We start from the raw sequence: 18,493 nt of genomic DNA, 5'->3' as shown, positions 1-18,493 counted from the left end.
CTAAAACCATCGTCACGCCAATTGCCAAATGAGCTACTCATTAATTATTATTCACTTCAATATTTTATTTTTATAATAAAATATAAAAATATTTTTCATAAAATCTGAAATAATAAATAGTAAATAATAAATAAAATATAGAAGTATTTTTTTATAAAATGTGTAATAATAAATAGTGATTAATTAATAGAATTTTTTGTTGCCAAATATTATGTACCATACTCACATTCACGAGTAATGCTACATACAATTTTAAAATGCGTAAATGATATATAACCATTTTAAAAAAGAATAAAATCTACTATTAAAAAATTAATTTCTTTTCATATAAATTTTATATTTTTTTTATTTTTTTCATAATGACTACACGACACTTACACGCTCACGACTGCAAGTATCATTTATCTATAACTTATGATCAACTTGATCAACTTGAGTGATCCGAAATTGCTCAAAATTAATTGAAAAATAATATTTATAACTTTAAATTGAGCAAATTTTATATATTTTTTTAAAAATAAAAAATAAATCTAATTTAGTATGCTAAAAAATTATTTTTCCAATAATGAATCCGCTAAATTAGACTATAACTTTAATTAATTAACCTGCACAGTCATTCAACATGCTAAGAGAAATTAACTAGGTAGATCCAAAGATTCCCCCGGGGTAAAATAAAGTTCCAATAATTTTTTTTTTTTAAATACTACAACTTTCTAGATACAAAAAGGCAAATGTGAAAAGAAGAGATCAGGTTCTGCACTTCTACACCCTCAACGGCAGAAAAAGGAATCAAATTCCCCAGCTTTTTTGACATAGGAGAGGAGGAGGACCCACTTCATCATCAATCTCATCTCGCCTGCTGCTGTGAACAAATCTAATCCACAGATCATGCCCTCCCGTGACTTCTCTTTTTCACCTCCAGCCACCCAGCAATACTGAGCAGAACGTCAGTGCAAGCGAGAAGATGAAAAGGGCAATGCCTCTGTTGAGAGGCACGGCTTCACTGTCATTGTAGCTCGTGGTGCCACTCCCTGTGGGGCTGATTCCTGCGCCGTAGACCGTGGGAGGGGTGAAGCCTGTGGTCGTAGGAGTTGTGGGTGTGGTGGTCGAGGGGGTTGTGGGTGTGGTGGTCGAGGGAGTTGTGGTTGTGGGCGTCGTGCTTGTGCTTGGAGTTGGAGTTGTGGTTGTCGGAGTTGTTGATGGCGTCGTTGTACTGTTTGTTCCTACTTGGCTGAATAGAAGAGAGCAACAAAAATATTAGTATCATACTAGCAGCCACTGCTTATGGAACCAAAACCCAGTTCAGAACAACCAACGAGATCTCTGTAAACAGCCACAATAAAAAAGAACAGAGTAGGATTCGAATTCAAGTCCTCATTATGATAGCAATTCCAAAACTTTGAAGAATATATTAAGGAAAGTTTAATTTTTTTAAATTATATTCTAACAAACAAAAAATCACAGAACAGAGAGCAGAGTATAAGATTTCTTGACAGCAGAGTTCATCAGTACGAAGAATCTACACCTACAATAATGGAGGAAAAAAAATGTTCACGGGTAATGGAAAGGAGGTCCCCTACATGGAAAAGAAAAGGAAAGAAAGGGAATCCAAGCTTTAAACCAGATTCTTCAGTCCGCAAACAATGCAAATAATTTTCATTTATAGGAAATAGCTAAAAAGTATTCCTCCTATGAGGAAATGATCCAACACATTTAAGTAGATAGATTCAAGACTGGACGTAAAGGACTAAGATCCATACCTGGAACTTGAAGGAAAAACACAGGTAGAAGACGCAGCTGTGAATCACCCGAAAAAAGAAATGAGGATCCAGAATTAGTAAAAAAAAATTAATCAAACAAAGGATTGCGGGTTGGGGGGGTTTGGTGCGCGCACAAGGGGACTTACTTGGGGCAGTCATAGAAGTGGTGGCAGTGCCTGAGAAATCACAGCTCCCTTGAGCTTGACCCTTCTTTTGGAAATAGCTGTTCACAGCCCAGTCGCAGTGATTCTTTACGGTGTTAGGTTGGTAACAGGCACCGCTTTGAAGGATCGGAGTACAGTCAGCTCCAGCTCCACAAGCATAATCCAACGCCTTTTGAAGGTCTTGTTGATTCATCCCATCTTTGCACATGCAATAAGTAGCACCTACGGGGGGAGAACGTGCACATCAGTATATAAGAGAGAGAAAATAAAAGAAAAAAAGATCAGTTAGTTTACAGTCCAGCTTTCCAGAACGGAATCAGGAAATACTGGTCCAGAAATTGATAAAAAAATATATATATACAGAGAGTCACTGATCTCCAGCTCAAATCTTGGCCATATGTGTAGAGAAAAATGTTTGCCATTTAGAAAAACAAAAGAAATAACACGCTCCTAGAGATCGAAGGATAAAAAAAAAAAAAAACTTGTCTCCATTTCGCTCCACGAGGAAAAACAGAGAGAAAAACAGGGTAAAAGCAACAAAAAACAGGAAGCGAACCCATCCCAGAAACCATTACTCATACTGATCCTAAACCTTTACATCTAAGGTTGAAGAAGGAGAAAAAATAAATACAAAAGGAGGTGGGAGAGCTTACTTGAATGACCAGTGAGAGCCAAAAAAAGCACCAGATATGCTAAAACAGCCATGAATGAGATGAAAGATTGCAGAAAGCAAATTATATGAGAAGATTTAGTATCCTGTTAGGGGCGTTGGTTGAGCTTCAAATCAAGGGGGGCGAAAGTGTGTCCGACTGAGGAAGAGAGAGAAAGAGAGAGAGAGAGAGAGATGATGATGTTGGAAGCAGGAGAGATTTCTTGAGAAAGAGAGAGATGGGTGGCGGTGGGTAGTGGAGGGGAAAGTGTCTATATCGATAATGTTTGGCTGGGCGCCTCTTTTCGTGATTTTCACAATTCCTGTGTTCCCACTTTGTGTTTATTTTTACCCCTATAGATATTAAGCGGGGAGTATGATTTAATATAATTTAGCATTATGGAATTATATTATATTATTGTGACGTGAACGTGGGATGGTGTTTTGGGAAACCGAGCAAGCTGGAGCTTTGTCGCGTATTTGGACTGTTGGTGTACTTACTAGTTCGCCCAGTTTCTAACGGTCCTAAACTCTTCCGGTTATCAAAACTTAACCCAACCTGGTTCCCGTTGGTGCCGACTTCAGCTTGGGGCGGGGCGCGTGCAAATTTCGATCAAAACGTCTAATTTAAATAGTAAATTGAGATGAGATAAATTAATATAAAAAATAAATAAAATTTATTTATTTAATATTATTATTATTTTAAAATTAAAAAAATTAAATTATTTATTATAATTTGTGTATAAATTTAAAAAATTTATAATAATAAAAAGATATGAGATAAGATAAAATATTTTCATTACTTAAATGAGGTTTTAAAAAAATAATAATCATTTAAAAAAAACATGAATCTTATTTTTCTTAAACGATATGCATGAAATTTATATAGGTATAAATTATTTTTCTTGAATAAAACTTAAAATAAGATATATGAGCAGAAAAATTTTATATATTGGTCACTATTTACTTTTACACCCTACATCTATAATTTTTTTTATAGGATGTGTGGATATTTTTTATAAGGTGTAGATGTATTTTTTATAAAATATGAGATATTGAATAATAAATAGTGATCGATAAGAATACTTTTTTTATAGAAGCGGCTATAGCGTCCTCAAAATTATTGTTAGTTCAATTTGGTTTTTTGTGTTAGTTAAAAATTATTGTTAGTTCATTCTATTTATAAAAGAAAAACTCATTTCTCCCATTTTTCTCTCTCTTTTTTTTTTTTTAAAAAAATACTTGCTTGTATAAACACAAACATACAATATCTAATATTGTCCCAAATATCTCTATCCCACTACGTTTGATGTCTCCGACGTCTGAAGTGTTTGATTCGGACCTTGAAATTCCTTAACCGGAATAAATGGACCACAGTCACACCCATGCGGCCTACCTGCATGGGACATGTGTTGGTCTGGTCGGTGGCGCCAATAGTTTTATGAAATTCTAGGAAAAGATAATAAAAAGTGCCAAATTACATTACTGCTCCAAGACATGCTGGAATCATATGAGATTATGCGAATTAATTTTGGAATCATGTGAGATTATGCGAATTAATCATGTAAGCATGGGTTGATTACTGTGGCACTTTTGCTTTAATGCTCTGCTTATGCACAATACAAAAGGTCTCTCTGTCTCTAGGCCCTACCATTCAGCAAACTCCTGCTTGTAGTTTACTCAAAGAGAAGTGTTTATAAAGATTTTTGATAAAAATAAATTTATAAATTGACATGAATTTATATAATATATTAGATTAATTTTATAATAAAAATAATTTTATAATTTAACGTAGTGTATTAAAATATATCAGTTTATGAATTTATTTTTATGAAATCTGATTGTGGTTAAAGCTTTTCTCTTACTCAAATATAATCCACATTATTGAAGCTGAAACAAATCAACACAACACTCGGCCAAGCAATCCAGCAGATAACTCGTGTGCAGAAACGGATCACTCCAAGACTCGGTCAAGCTCTCCTAAAGATAAAGCACTTGCAGATCAAATTCAAAGTGACTGTATTATGAATTCAAAACTAAAGGATAAATATAAGAATAGTTAGCATGTTTTTTAATTATATTTATTGTAACAAACACGTTGTAATTATCTATAAATATATCAAGCTCCCACAGATTTTAGTGAGAAGTTTTTTCAGAATTCTATCATTTTTCAGAATTCTATCATGGTATGGTATCAAGCCAGATCGATCCTCCTTTTTAATTATGTCCACACATAGTTCAACCACATCTACTACTCCTTCCACCATGTCTTGGCTTTCCTCTCCTATCAATCCCACCCACCATATCACCCTTAAACTAAATAGAGATAATTATTTATCTTGGAGAGCACAACTCCTACCTTAGCTGCGTGGTTATAAACTTTTTGGCTTTGTTGATGGTAACATCTCAGCCCCTCCTAGTCTTATTACTCCCCTTCTCCAATTGTTCTCCCTCAACCCAATCCCGACTATGACTTCTGGTTTGAACAAGATGAACTTATTCTAAGCACCCTTATTTCCTCTTTATTTGAACCAATTCTAAATTATATTGCGGGCCTTGAAGCCTCTCGTGATGTTTGGTCTACGTTGGAATGCATGTTCTCCACCACCTCCTGTGCTCGAGTAATGAACACTCTTCATACGGAGTATGAATCCCTCATTACATCAGTCAACACCCGACTTGAACCAATGGCCATTGATGAGTTTTTTGGTCATCTGAGGCATCATGAAATGTGCTTGGAACAACTTGTTGCTATCACGAAGGTAAACCTTCCTTCTGCTAATTTTGTTACTTGAAACTCTTAACAATTCAGGTCGTGGTCGAACCTCACCCAATCACCAATCTCGTGGTGGTTCATTTGGCAATCGAGGTGGTAGGGGTCGTGGGCGTAGTTATTGAAACTCAAATTCCTTTTCTTCTGGCTCTACTACAACTCGTCCATTTTGCCAAATCTGTCAAAAAGTAGGACACACTACCACCAAATGTTGGCATAGATCTGATCAAGATTTTCAAACACCATCTACTCCACAGGCCTATCATACTACTACTCAACCACTCATCACATAAACTCAAATCTCCAAAACCTCAACATTCACACTAAGGACTACTCTAGACAAGATCAGGTTCTGGTTGGTAATGACAAAGGTTTGAAAATTCATCATCTCGACAAATCCATAATATTTTCTGCCTCTAAATCCTTTTTCCTTAATCAAGTTCTTCACATTCTACACATAAAAAAGAACTTATTATCTATTTATCAATTCACAAAAGATAATGATGTTTATTTTGAATTTCATCCATCATTTTTCTGTGTCAAGGATCGATCATCGAGAGCCATCCTTCTCCAAGGCCAGAGTGATCAAGGTCTCTACCCACTTCGCAACTTGCACAAGCCATCATCACGTCTAGCTGCTTTTTTCACCTCTCAAATTCTTGTTGAACAGTGGCACTCACTCCTTTGTCATCCATCACTTCGCATTATTCGTCAAGTTTTATCTCAAAATAATATGTCTACTACATCCATTAAAGCTAATTGAGTTTGCTCCTCTTGTCAACTTGAAAATAGCCATCATTTGCCATTTTACTTATCTCCTTCTATTTCAACAGCACCATTACATCTTTTGTTTATGGATGTATGGGGTCCTTCCCCTCAAATCTCAAGTCATGGCAATTTATATTATTTAAGTATTATGGATGACTTCTCTAAATATGTTTGGTTATTTCCTATGTCTTATAAATCAGTTGTTACTTCTATTTTTCTGCAATTCCAAACTCAAGTAGAAATTTTTTTGAACATCCTATTAGATCCATACAATCGGATTGGGGTGGTGAATTTCGAAAACTTCATTCTTTACTTCAATCCTATGGCATTGCTCATAGACTTACTTGCCCTCACACACATCAACAAAATGGATCTATTGAGCATAAACACCGTCATATAATTGAGACTGGTCAAACTCTTCTTGCTGCTTCTTCCCTACCAAAGAAATATTGGGATGCCTCTTTTACTACTGTTGTTTATCTTATCAATAGGTTGTTATCACCTGTTATTAAAAATAAAACTCATCTTGAACTTCTCTACAAGCAATAGCCTGACTACTCATTTCTTCGAACTTTTGGGTGTGCTTGTTGGCCACATCTTCAACCCTATAATTGTCATAAACTAGATTATCATTCCAACTTATGTGTTTTCCTTGTTTATCGTGAACATCATAAAGGTTATAAATGCTTAGACATATGCACGACCGCATGTATATCTCTCTAAATGTATGTTCAATGAGTCATTTTTCCATTTGCTAATCACTCTTTCACAGGTTCACCTGCCCCTTAGCCACATTTCTCTGCAGGTACAGGCTTGCCATCCACTATTCGCCTTATACCTTCCTCTCCATAGAATATTCCATCTACTGCCAATGATGAAGGCTTGAATCTTCCTGTTACCACACTAGAACCTGCATCTTCAACAAAATCTTCCTCGGCACCCAGCTCTTCAGCTCCTACACCTACACCACAATCCACCCCACATCCCATGAAGAAAGTGCCAATATTTTCAAGCCTAGAACTTTGTCTGATGGAACATTGGCCTATATTCCAAAGGCACAACTTGCAGAATCCACAAGTCTCTCACTCCTTTTTTTTTTTAAACAATGGAGGTCAGACCTCCTTCATATTTATTCATCATCACAAGGTTGAGGAAAAGCCGTGGGAAACAAATAAAGAACTATGACCCTCCCGAAAGACACCCCAATACCTGAGACAAAAATATTTATAGACTTAACTAGCAGAACCTTTAAGCTCTAATGAAAAAACACCCTCCCTTATCCAGAAGATAAATGCCCCGAATGACATGAGGGAGATTACCACTATCACTTCAAGTCTTACAAACACCAGCAACCCCCAACCAAGCAAAACCATCTACTAGAAAATTCCCCTCCCTGAGTATATGTTTGATACGGTAACAGAGCCCATCTAAGAGACGAATCATTTCCTCCCAATAATCCTCCAAGTACCATAAACCACACCTTTTTTTCTTTAACCAATCAAAGACTAACAAGGAGTCCATCTCAATTTCCACCTGCTGTAACCCAAGAAACCGAGCTATCCGAAGTCCTTGGAGCAATCCCATGAACTCAACATAATTGTTCGTACCAGTGGCCGTGAAAATTGCAAACCCAGCAATCAACTTCCCCTTTGAATCAAGTATAATTCCTCCCACCCCAGACACACCTGGATTTCCCAACGAGCTGCCGTCAACATTGAGTTTTAACCATCCAGGTTGAGGTGGATTCCATTTAACAAGTTGTATAGACTCTTTCTTTCTTGGTTTAATTGGTAGGACCAAACTCTTCAACATATCCTCATCATGTCGACTTAAGTGTGCATTTCCTTTGATTTTTTTCTACCACGATTGCCAGCCAATATTTAATGGAACCCCAAACAGTATGCATAGATTCATAACTACCCTCCATTCACACCTTACATCGACGTCCCCAAAGCCTCCAAGATATAATAGTTGGCAATATTCCAATACTATTGCCTCCAAATTTCTAGAATGGCGTAAAGCCATGAACGAGAAATTTACGGCCTTAATGCAAAATGGTACATGGACTCTTGTACTTCATAGGCTCAAAATGAATTTAATAAGCTATAAATGGGTTTTTAAAATCAAAAGACGGGCTGATGGATCTCTTGATAATATATAAAACCCGGCTCGTTGCAAATGGCTATCACCAACAAGAAGGGAACGATGTTGGTGAAACTTTCAGTCCAATTGTTAAGCCCGTAACTATTCGGCTCATACTTTTTATGCTTCTTTGATGTAGAGTCATAATGTGACTACATGACTTGTTAAAAAATTAAAACACAAACATAAAAGAGTAGCAGGATTTTAAAATTTTAGGTTTCATCTTTTTGTATTTTTGGAAGTTATTTTGTTTTGAATATATATTTTCTAATATTTTTAATAAACCACGTGACACAATATTGTGGTACTATGTCAAGAGGCAAAGTGAGCGATATAAATTAGGAGACATAGTAATATTACCACTAATTTATTATATTATGTAGATGATGTGTAGTTAAAGATTTTTAAATAAAATTATTCATAAATATAATATTTTTTATTTGTAATTTATTTTTTGAACAAAGGGATCTTTATGTTTTTAATTTTAAAATATTTAATCTCCTAATAATGACTAATAATCTATATAAATAAGTCATATTACCGCTAATAATTTAGGACTCATTTAGATAATGAAAATATTTTATCTTATTTTATTATTATAATTTTTTTAAAATTATAAATAAAATATAATAAATAATTTAAAATTTTTAAATAATAATATTATTAAAAATAATATTTTATTTAATTTTTAATTTTCATTTCAACTTTATCTTATTTTAACTACTAAGCTACGGGAAAGTCAGGCCTCGGTGTCAACTTGGGCCTATCCAGGCTAAACATGGATTGCTCCTGGGGCATGCAAATAGAATATCGAAATATATTTCAAATTTTTTTCAAGAATTCTAACAATGCCCCTTCATTTTCACCTAATAGCCAAAACGCCCCCTTCTCTCCAGTCTCCCAGGCCATAACCCCCGACCTCTCGGACACTCTCCTCCCAAAACCCTAATAAAACCAAGGAGCTAAATGGATATTATATTATAGAATATATCCAATGAGAAGTCCTTCATATCTGCTCCTCCGCTGAAGGAAGCTACTAATCAATGGCTTCCCAAATGGCGATTTTCACTCGCGCCCGTACTCTCATCAAGACCACCACCACCACCACCATTATCGACTCCAGCCCCGTCTTCAAGACCATCTCGACCTTCATATTCCTCTCCCAGGAGCCCCAGCTCGCCGAGGCAACTCACCCCCAGCCAGCCGCAGCCTCAACTCCTCTGCCTCCCAACCCAGCCTCCGGAAGTCCTCTCTACAATGAGAACTGGCGGAACCCGATTCCCAATTCGTCCCTCACTCAGTCACCGATCCCCCTGGGGTTTCTCCATCAATCCCCGAGCTCTCGCTTCCAGGCCCTTTCCCAAATCCATGATGTCCATAGCTTGGTGAACGTCTTTACTGATTGGATGACCTCCCAGCGCTGGGACGACATGAAGCAACTCTTCGAGTTCTGGCTTCGGGCTCTCGACAAGGCCGGCAAGCCCAACAAGCCCGATGTCAATCTCTACAACCATTATTTGAGGTCCAACTTGATGACCGACGCCACGACCGCCGAGTTGCTCGACCTCGTCGCCCAGATGGAGGACTATGCGGTCCTTCCCAACACGGCGTCTTTCAACTTGGTCCTCAAAGCCATGTACAAGGCCAAGGAGACCGTGGCCGCCACCAAATTGCTCGAACGGTTAGCCATTTACTCTTTCTTCTTCTTATTCTTCTTCTTCATAAATGTAGGACATGTTTGGAAGCTTTCTGTAGCATGTATGCTTATTTGGATGCATATTACTTTGAAAATGCTATGGCTTGTAGTGTTATTAAGCTGATAGGATTGCCCTTGTGCTTAAAAATGGAATACCGAGTCGTTCTGCTTCTATATGAAGTTCAAGTTCAAGTTTTTCATTTCCTTTTTCCTTTTTACCCAATAAACAAATTCTCGATAACTGAATAAACATGGTTTTAAATCTTGGTTTTACTCTTCGGATTACATCACTGAAAAAGACCCATTCTTCTACATAAATGGATCAAGTTGCGAGCTTTGCAATTTCTATAATTGAATGTTCAGCTGCAGTCAATTCTGGATTAGGCGATAAGGAAGAAGAAGAAGAAACCATTCTTACTTATCAAAAAAAAAAAAGAAAAAGGAGAGAAGAAGAAGAAATAAGAGAAAACACGCCAAGAACTCTTGGAAATACTTCATTACTCTGGACCCAACTCAATCGTGGAAATTCCCTGCAAATTTAAAAATGTTAAGTTTTAGCTTTTAGATGGGTTTGGTAATTTTATTCCATTGCGAATGATAATGATGCATCCGCTTAATATAAGTATATAAATACATTTAAAACGCAAGAGGGGTGGTGAAATACTAGTAAAATACTTCAAATCGTGCAAGACTGTCTCCACTGGAAGTTGCATGAAGGCATCATAGTACAAGTAAACAGCAGCAACACCATTTTACTTTGAAAAAATCTATTCATTATCCCTTTTCTCATCATCCTCTCATCATCCCATGATGTGGAATTAGATAATTGGAGACCACATCATGGGATGATGAGAGGATGATGAAAATTAGGATGACGAGTAGCATTTCTCGCTTGCTTTACACATTCAACAAGTAAAGGAACTAGTCATTAGATTTTATGGAATTTTTTTTTTTGATAAGTAGATTTTATGGAACTATTGGGCAACATATTTGGTTTTTGTGAAGAATCTTCAAGCTAAAATATTGCAGTAAGATCTTTTTTCTTTACAGTTGCCTGTTTATGCATAATATCACAAGGAAATGCTTAGGTTTTTGTAGGCGTGTATGCATTAAATTTTTAATGGAGTACTTTGCTTATTGTTATCAGGATGATGCAGACAGGGAAAGATTCCCTGCCTGATGATGAGTCATATGACTTGGTTATTGGCATGCTGTTTTCGACGGATGAGATTGATGCTGCCTTGAAATATTTAGATGTGGCTTTAAAATCTGGCTATATGTTATCAATGAAGGTGTTTACAGAATGTGTGCGGAGCTGTGTTAATAAGAGCAGGCTTGATACGTTGGTTTCAATTATTGAGAGGTGCAAGGTACGTGACTGAATGGATTACTACCTCAAATATTCTCTGTGTGGAGTTTCACTTTTCTCTTAATCTTTCTAATGTGTGGCTATTTCTATTGGTGTTTTCAGACAATGGATCAGAACAAAGCTCTTTATCCTACCTGGAACTTGTGCAACTATATTTCAGAAATTGCCATGCAAGGAGATAATAGCAAGTTAGCATACTATGCACTGGAATTTATGGCCAAATGGATTGCTCGGGGTGAGCAAGTGAGGCCAGCTGTTCTGCTTTCTGTAGATGAAGGATTAGTTTTGTCGGCACTGGGAACTGCTGCTAGAACCTACAGCTCTTCTCTCCTGGACGCATCATGGGCAATCCTACGACGCTCATTGCGTGAAATGAAGGCCCCTAACCCGGAATCTTACCTTGGGAAGATATATGCTCTCGCATCACTGGGAAATCTGCAGAGGGCTTTTGGTACTCTAAATGAATTTGAGTCAACTTATGGTAATTCCAATAAAGAAGCAGAACGAGAAATGTTCTCTCCCTTTACCTCTCTACATCCATTGGTCGTGGCATGCTCAAAAAAGGGTTTTGAGACTTTGGACTCAGTATGTCTTTCTATCTGTGAAAGTTATCAAATAGCAGTCTCCAATTATATATTGCTGGTCATGGACTGTTTATTAGTTTAAATTTTATTTACTAGCGGTATCCAGTTTCTATAAATCTGCATTTTTGTACCATTCTGAAGCTTCTGCAAATTAAAGATACAAACCAATATGGTTGTTTTCTTTTCATCTAAAACCCTAGCAACACTAATGAGTCAAAAAAAAAAAAAATTTTACATATCCTCTCAACTTCCCTTCCTCTATATGCTTGTAGGTTCATTGTTTTACATGAAATGAAACAAACTTTTTCTTGCCAAATATTTTTCACATGAGAAGAACATAAAGTGCTTGTATGCATAGCATCTTAATTATGGTCTTTCTCAGATATTTTCAGGTGTTCTGCTAGGTATGCATTGGTTCTAGTAAGGGGGTGTAAACAGGATGAACTTTGTGCTTCTCAGGCTTGGCTCAACTGGATTTCTAGCAGGCTTGAGCTTGGCTTGTGAAAAAAATTGCAAAGCTCTAGCTCTGCTTGGCTCAACTTGATTAGGATAAGGTAGCCCGAGTAGAGCTCAAGCTCAAAATACTAATTTATGCTGCAGGGGGCATAAATTACTAATTGTGTTTCTGTAACATCAATTATGGACTTTCTCTTATATGCATCTTGTGTACTTGGACTACGCCTCTTTCTAAGTTTTAATAATTGTTTTTTACTTGTAAAAAATCAGTCGTGGACAAAAAAAGGATGTAAATTAATATAGCTTCAAATTGTTTTTTTACAGTGGTTTAAGTTTGTTTTGCCTTGATTCTAATTCATTTTTCAATTTGTCAATATAATGCACATTCAAATTGTTATCTAGGATCATGCCATTGCACGCCAGGATTGATGCATCATCAGAATAGAATAGATCTCGTGTGCTCCCCCACTGGTGTTTATAGAATGCACATGTGGTTCATATTGACTAGGTATTAGGAGCTGAATCTTCTAGTTTTCTTAACTTATTCATTTGCAGCTTCTTTTTATCTGTATTATTATATTCCACAGGTATATTTTCAACTGGAGAATTTGAGCCGTGGACATCCTCCCTACAAGTCTGTTGCTGCTCTAAATTGTATAATTTTAGGTTGTGCAAATATATGGGACCTTGATCGTGCCTACCAAACTTTCGAGGCAATCAGTTCTTCTTTTGGATTGACCCCTGATATTCATTCATACAACACTCTGATGTATGCATTTGGGAGACTCAAGAAGGTTGGATATTTGGAGGACTATGCCTCTCTCTCTCTCTCTCTCTCATACACACTCACAAATACCCGCTTTGCAACTGGTGCATCATACTCTTAACACTCCCCTCTTCATCTGCCTCCACCTAGTTTTAAGTCCCTGGGTGAGGAGAACATAGTAGCTAGTTGATCCGGGAGAAATTTGATGAGCATTTATGGTACTCATGCTATTCACTTCGGGTATTGGGGCTGATTAAGGGACTGGCCTAAACTTCTATGTCCTTGGGGTCCATGTTTATGCACATCCATTGTGGATGGGCAACACACACATACAAGAACAAACTCCTTGCTGAGTAAATTTTCTAGTTCTTTTGCAGACATTCGAAGCCTCTAGAGTTTTTGAGCACTTTTTAAGTTTGGGTGTTCAACCAAATGCAATGTCATATTCATTGCTTGTCGATGCTCATCTCATCAACCGAGATCCAAAGGCTGCTCTCTCTGGGATCGACGAGATGGTACTGCATTTTTTTATTTGGTTTACAATCCAGTTTTTGTTTAAGCAATTGGTCTGTCATCTCTGGAAAGAATTTAAAGCTGTGTAATGAACCTATTGGGCAGGTAACTGCTGGATTTGTACCCTCAAAAGAAATGCTTAAAAAGGTTAGAAGGAGATGTATTCGTGAGATGGACTATGAGAGTGATGACCGGGTGGATTCCCTGGCTAGAAAGTTCAAGATTCGAATGGGTACAGAGAATCGCAGGGACATGCTGTTCAATCTTGAGTACAACACCAATTTTTCCAGATAGGTAAATGGACGCAATTTGGGAGTACATACACTAAAGAATGGAAAGTAGTTATTCTTGTTTCCCAAACCAGTTCTGCTGACAAAGCTGGGCTGTTTATCATTTGGGCATTTCTTAAATATATGGTTTAAAGTGAGGCATTGAAATCCAGATGGTCTGATATTGTGACAAGTTCGACTGTTCAGAGGATCATATCTGATACTGAAATTGTCTGGCACTTTCAATTCAGTTTTGAAGTTTGCCCTTGACCAATAATTGTCTTGAATCTATTCCATCTTGGCATAAAAGATAGTTGCTACTTGCTTTTCATCTCTAGCATATGCTTGGAACATTAAATGCATATTAAACATTGGCAATGCATATTCTCATTAGTGATTATTTTCTTCTTGCAGGCCTGGCTCTCTTTGGTCCAGAAAATCTCACTCCTGAAAATTAGATCCCCAGATTCACAAGTATTTTTTCTAGCTTCTCTCAGTGAGATTTCATCCTCTCTAAAATTATCAGATAGGACTCAAAAATTTGAGTATGCGTTAGAATCAGAGCCTCCTAAAGGCGTATTTATACTTCTTTCACCTTATTCCTGTATTCTCTCCATGCTTTCTGAGGGAAACTAGAGGGCAATGACTTTCTAAGCGAGAAAAGGAATCAAGAATTCTAGGGGAAACCCAGTTATTCAAGATATCTGGAGTGTAGGCTTTTCCATTTCCCTGTCAATACTGTGGCTTCTTATGCCATTGGAGTGCAATAACTGAGTGATAATAACTTGCTTGATTGTTGGGACTGACTTCTGTTATCCTATGTCTAGAAAAAAGAGTAATACTAGATATAGTCTTAGGCATACAAATTGCGCGCATTCCATATGAAAAAAAAGTGGAGTTCATAATTAAAAAAATAATTTTATCATGTGGGTCTTAGATTTATTTATTTTTATCGAAGAGAGTATGTAAGACTTACACATTCTAGAGTGCAAATATTATTTTTCATATATATATATATATACTAGTAATAGAGCAACGTCCAAGGGACGTTTGTCTAATTTAGATTTTTTACAAAAATTATATGATCTTTTACGAAAGAAAAATGATTAATAAATTATCTAACAAATTTTAGCACCGGTTTACTGTGCACGTTTGTCACATTTGTCTAATTGAAAGAAAACAACATTCTTGAAAATAATGTCTCCAAACAGCAAATAAAGTATGACTCCTTACATGCAGCACAAAATCTTGAATAAATTACTTGTTAGTTTACAATCATCAAGATTCAAAGAGTATATAAGATTGATTTGTAAATAGTCTATTGCATAGGAGCATAAAATCTAATATAAGCAAGTATTTATGAATTTTCATATTTCTCTACTTTAATAAGAAAAGTTTGTTCCAATCGCAAAATCTCCAAATATTTCTTTTGGGTTGATCATCTGTACGTGAAAGATCAATCATAATAATGTGTTAAAGCTCTGCATGTAAGTTTCAGCTCTACAAATTGACCGTGTTTGATGGAAGATATTAATGCATGCATGCCATGCTACCTCCAACCATGCAGAAGATATAGTGAGCTCGTATAAAGCAAATCCACTCTCCCTATTTCAGCTCTTATATTTTGGAAGTCCCAAAAATATTTTAATTGTAGAAAAGAGGAATGCTACATAATCTCCCATCCTCCACACACCACATTTTTTTAAAAAATTTTAAATTTTTTAAATTTTTTTTAAATTTTTTTTTGAATTTATTCTTTTTAAACTAATTCAATTTTTCTATTAATTATTCATATATTAAATATTTGATAAAATAAAAAATAAAAAAAAATTAAAAAAAGTGTGGTGTGTGGAGGTTGTGTAGATTTTTTGTTATTTATATGGTTTTACTTTTTTAAAAATATTTAGCAAAATTTCATCATTTATTTAATGATGAAATATTAGTATTTTATAAATTAAATTTGATAGTTTATATATGATATGATATTTATATTTTAATTATCTATTTTAAGTTAGTTTAAATCAGTGTTTAAACTTCTACCATTGGATCAAATATGAGACTTAAGATGAAGAGTTGAGATTTAAATCCCTAAAACTTTCATTTTCCCCTCTCTCTCCTTCCTCTTCAGAAACCACACCTTACCTCTCTGTCACCCGATCTCCTCCATCAGGCAGTCCAACGCCACCCTGCGGCGTCATCGACTACCTCATCGGCTTTCCTTCACGCCGGCGACCAAACCCCACCGTTGAAGCCCTTGGCAAATCCTCCCTTAGTCGCACACGAGTAACCAGAATTGGGTCTCAACGCACGGGTTCTCCACCCTTGCACCACCGCAACTCAGCCCTAGCTCCACCAAGCACCACTACCAAGTTTCCCTCACGCTATGGACCACTTCCATGGAACCTACCACCCGTAACTCCTCCCTAGCCCCAACCACACAGTCCCTCTACACGCATGAGTTTTTCCCCGTAGCGCCGTCGTTAGTCTACCCCACGCCACCGCACCACCACAACGGCCTAGATCCGCCGCCTACAGCCCACAATGCCACCACTAGCCTTTCACAGCACCTCCCCTGCTCCTCCATGCCCAATCGAGCCTCTGCCTCTCCTTGCTCTGATTTTGTGAATTTATACAATTAGTATGATTTTGTACAATTCGGATGATTTTCGGTGATTTTGTAATAATCCTACGGTGATTTTGAGATGATTTACAGTGAGGTTGGTCTGTGCTTGTTGTGATTGCTGTGAGGTTGTATAGATCAGGGACATAAGTGGCAGAAGGAAGTGTACATTGTTCATTCTTGTTCATCAACCGATAGACTCTTTTAAGTATAAGGAGATATTGACAGTTTTTGGCAGCTGTCTGTGTGGGAGACTGCTGTATTTTGTATCAGATAAAGGGTTTAGGATACCGAAAAAGAATTAAACAGTTTTTCAAATTTGTGATCAAAATATAGAAAATGATATATAAAATGCACTTTCCTTCTTCGTATATTATTTTTTTCAATTTATAAAAATCTAAAATATATAAAAGTTTCAAAAATTCTTTCAAAAAAAAAAAATTACGAAATGGGCTCCCCCTTTTTGATTTTAGTCTCCTCAATAAAGCATTAATAGTAATGCCATGCCGTTAAAGCATTATTAGTTCGTCTCCTTGTCGCTCTCGTCATCATCTCGTGCGTCCCTACTATAAATAGGATGACGTTTGGTGTATTTTTCCTCCTCCTTTCGACATCATTCATGCCTCAACTCAAAGAAAGGTACCCAATGGTACAACCCTGTCCATGATTCCTTCTCCACTCGCCAAAAGGTGTTTTTCCTTTCCTTATATTACTTACTATTAAGGTTTGATTGATCATTTCATCTCATATAATTATTATAATTTTTTTAAATTTTTATATAAAATATAATAAACAATTCAACTTTTTAAAATTTTAAAATAAAAATAATATTAAAAATTTATATTATAACAAGATTTTATTTAATTTTTAACAAAATATATCATCTCATCTCATCTGAACTGCGTAACTAAACGAGACGTAATTTGTCAAAATAAAAATAAATAAATAAATATTCCTGACACTTTAATAGTAAGAGTAAGGTTTTTTTTTTTAATTTGACATGACTTGTGTCTTTGAGTATTTTAAATTTAAGGCCAATGGTCCTATATGTAAATAAATGATAAAAAAAAAACATTGATATGGATTGATGTTTGGTGCTCCCGCTTCGTCAGTCGAGAGTCCCACTACTTTCTGGTAGGACCTCATTTTTTGTGGCCCATGGCTAAGCCACTATCCATGTCAGCCACATGCCAGCAGTCTTGCCAGCAATGTCAGCCATGCCTATAGCCCATGCCATGGGCTCATGCATGCCATGGGTCAACTTAGCTCATGCCAACTATGTTATTACTTATTGTTTATTTTATTTTAATTATTTATTTTCCAAATGACCTATTGAGAGTTTCTAAGTTGTAATTATTATAAATATGATTCTTAGTCTTTGCATTTACATCTTTTGGCAAATTTCCTAGACGATGATTATTTTGTTTAGGAGATCAACAATCGATGCTAGGCACTTGGACTTTTTGGGTGCAATTTGTGAATCTCAAATAGAGGATCACACTTTAAAATTCGTGAATATGTGTGGTTCATTTATCTTGTTCTTGCAACTTTGTGCAATTCATAAATCCAAGTTGTTGTTATCCTTGTTTTTATCAAGTTATCAATTCATGAGGCTTATTTCAACTATTGTGCAATCTGTGAATCATTAGTTGATTTGTTACCTTTTGTTCATTCAAGTTCTTAAGTATTTCACTTTGTTCTTGAGTGTTCATCATTTTGTTCTTGATGTTCATTCTTCAATTACTTTTCTAATCCTTCCATACCCTTATTCTCGACCACTAAAGTGTTTGCCACTTTCCATAAATTGTTCCCATCATCCAAGTCACCCTAGCCATAATTCCCACTTATCATTCTCGACCACTAGTGTTGCTCTACTTTCCATAAGTGAACCATTTCCATAATTGCCCTCCATTCTTCACAAACCTTGACTTAACCTAAACCCTAATTGCCTCCCATCTTTCCAT

General features: G+C 36.2%; 2 protein-coding genes across 4 annotated transcripts; one reads left to right on the top strand and one right to left on the bottom strand.

Annotated features, from left to right (window-relative positions):
• Positions 1–566: 566 nt before the first annotated feature.
• On the bottom strand, positions 567–2,909 carry LOC109016520 (PLASMODESMATA CALLOSE-BINDING PROTEIN 3-like). Of its 2 annotated transcripts, XM_035686684.1 has the most exons (4): positions 2,578–2,901; positions 1,907–2,146; positions 1,761–1,797; positions 567–1,231 (listed from the first exon to the last, which is right to left on the bottom strand). In XM_035686684.1, exons 1-4 carry the CDS (start codon positions 2,627–2,629, stop codon positions 913–915), a joined length of 648 nt encoding a protein of 215 aa, XP_035542577.1. In that variant the 5' UTR covers positions 2,630–2,901; the 3' UTR covers positions 567–912. The 2 variants fall into 2 exon arrangements, with proteins under 2 accessions (XP_035542577.1, XP_035542576.1); XM_035686683.1 differs by having other exon boundaries at positions 630–1,231; positions 1,761–2,146; positions 2,578–2,909.
• Positions 2,910–9,104: 6,195 nt separating this feature from the next.
• LOC109021632 (pentatricopeptide repeat-containing protein At1g26460, mitochondrial-like) lies at positions 9,105–14,703 on the top strand. 2 transcript variants are annotated; one of them, XM_035686681.1, is made up of 7 exons: positions 9,105–9,937; positions 11,100–11,322; positions 11,424–11,906; positions 12,949–13,155; positions 13,505–13,642; positions 13,746–13,934; positions 14,324–14,703. In XM_035686681.1, exons 1-6 carry the CDS (start codon positions 9,300–9,302, stop codon positions 13,932–13,934), a joined length of 1,878 nt encoding a protein of 625 aa, XP_035542574.1. In that variant the 5' UTR covers positions 9,105–9,299; the 3' UTR covers positions 14,324–14,703. The 2 variants fall into 2 exon arrangements, with proteins under 2 accessions (XP_035542574.1, XP_035542575.1); XM_035686682.1 differs by lacking the exons at positions 13,746–13,934; positions 14,324–14,703 and having other exon boundaries at positions 9,127–9,937; positions 13,494–13,639.
• Positions 14,704–18,493: the final 3,790 nt, after the last annotated feature.

This window comes from Juglans regia, chromosome 16 (assembly GCF_001411555.2).
Source record: "Juglans regia cultivar Chandler chromosome 16, Walnut 2.0, whole genome shotgun sequence".
Lineage (NCBI taxonomy): Eukaryota > Viridiplantae > Streptophyta > Magnoliopsida > Fagales > Juglandaceae > Juglans > Juglans regia.
This window is presented reverse-complemented; position numbering and strand designations above follow the sequence as displayed.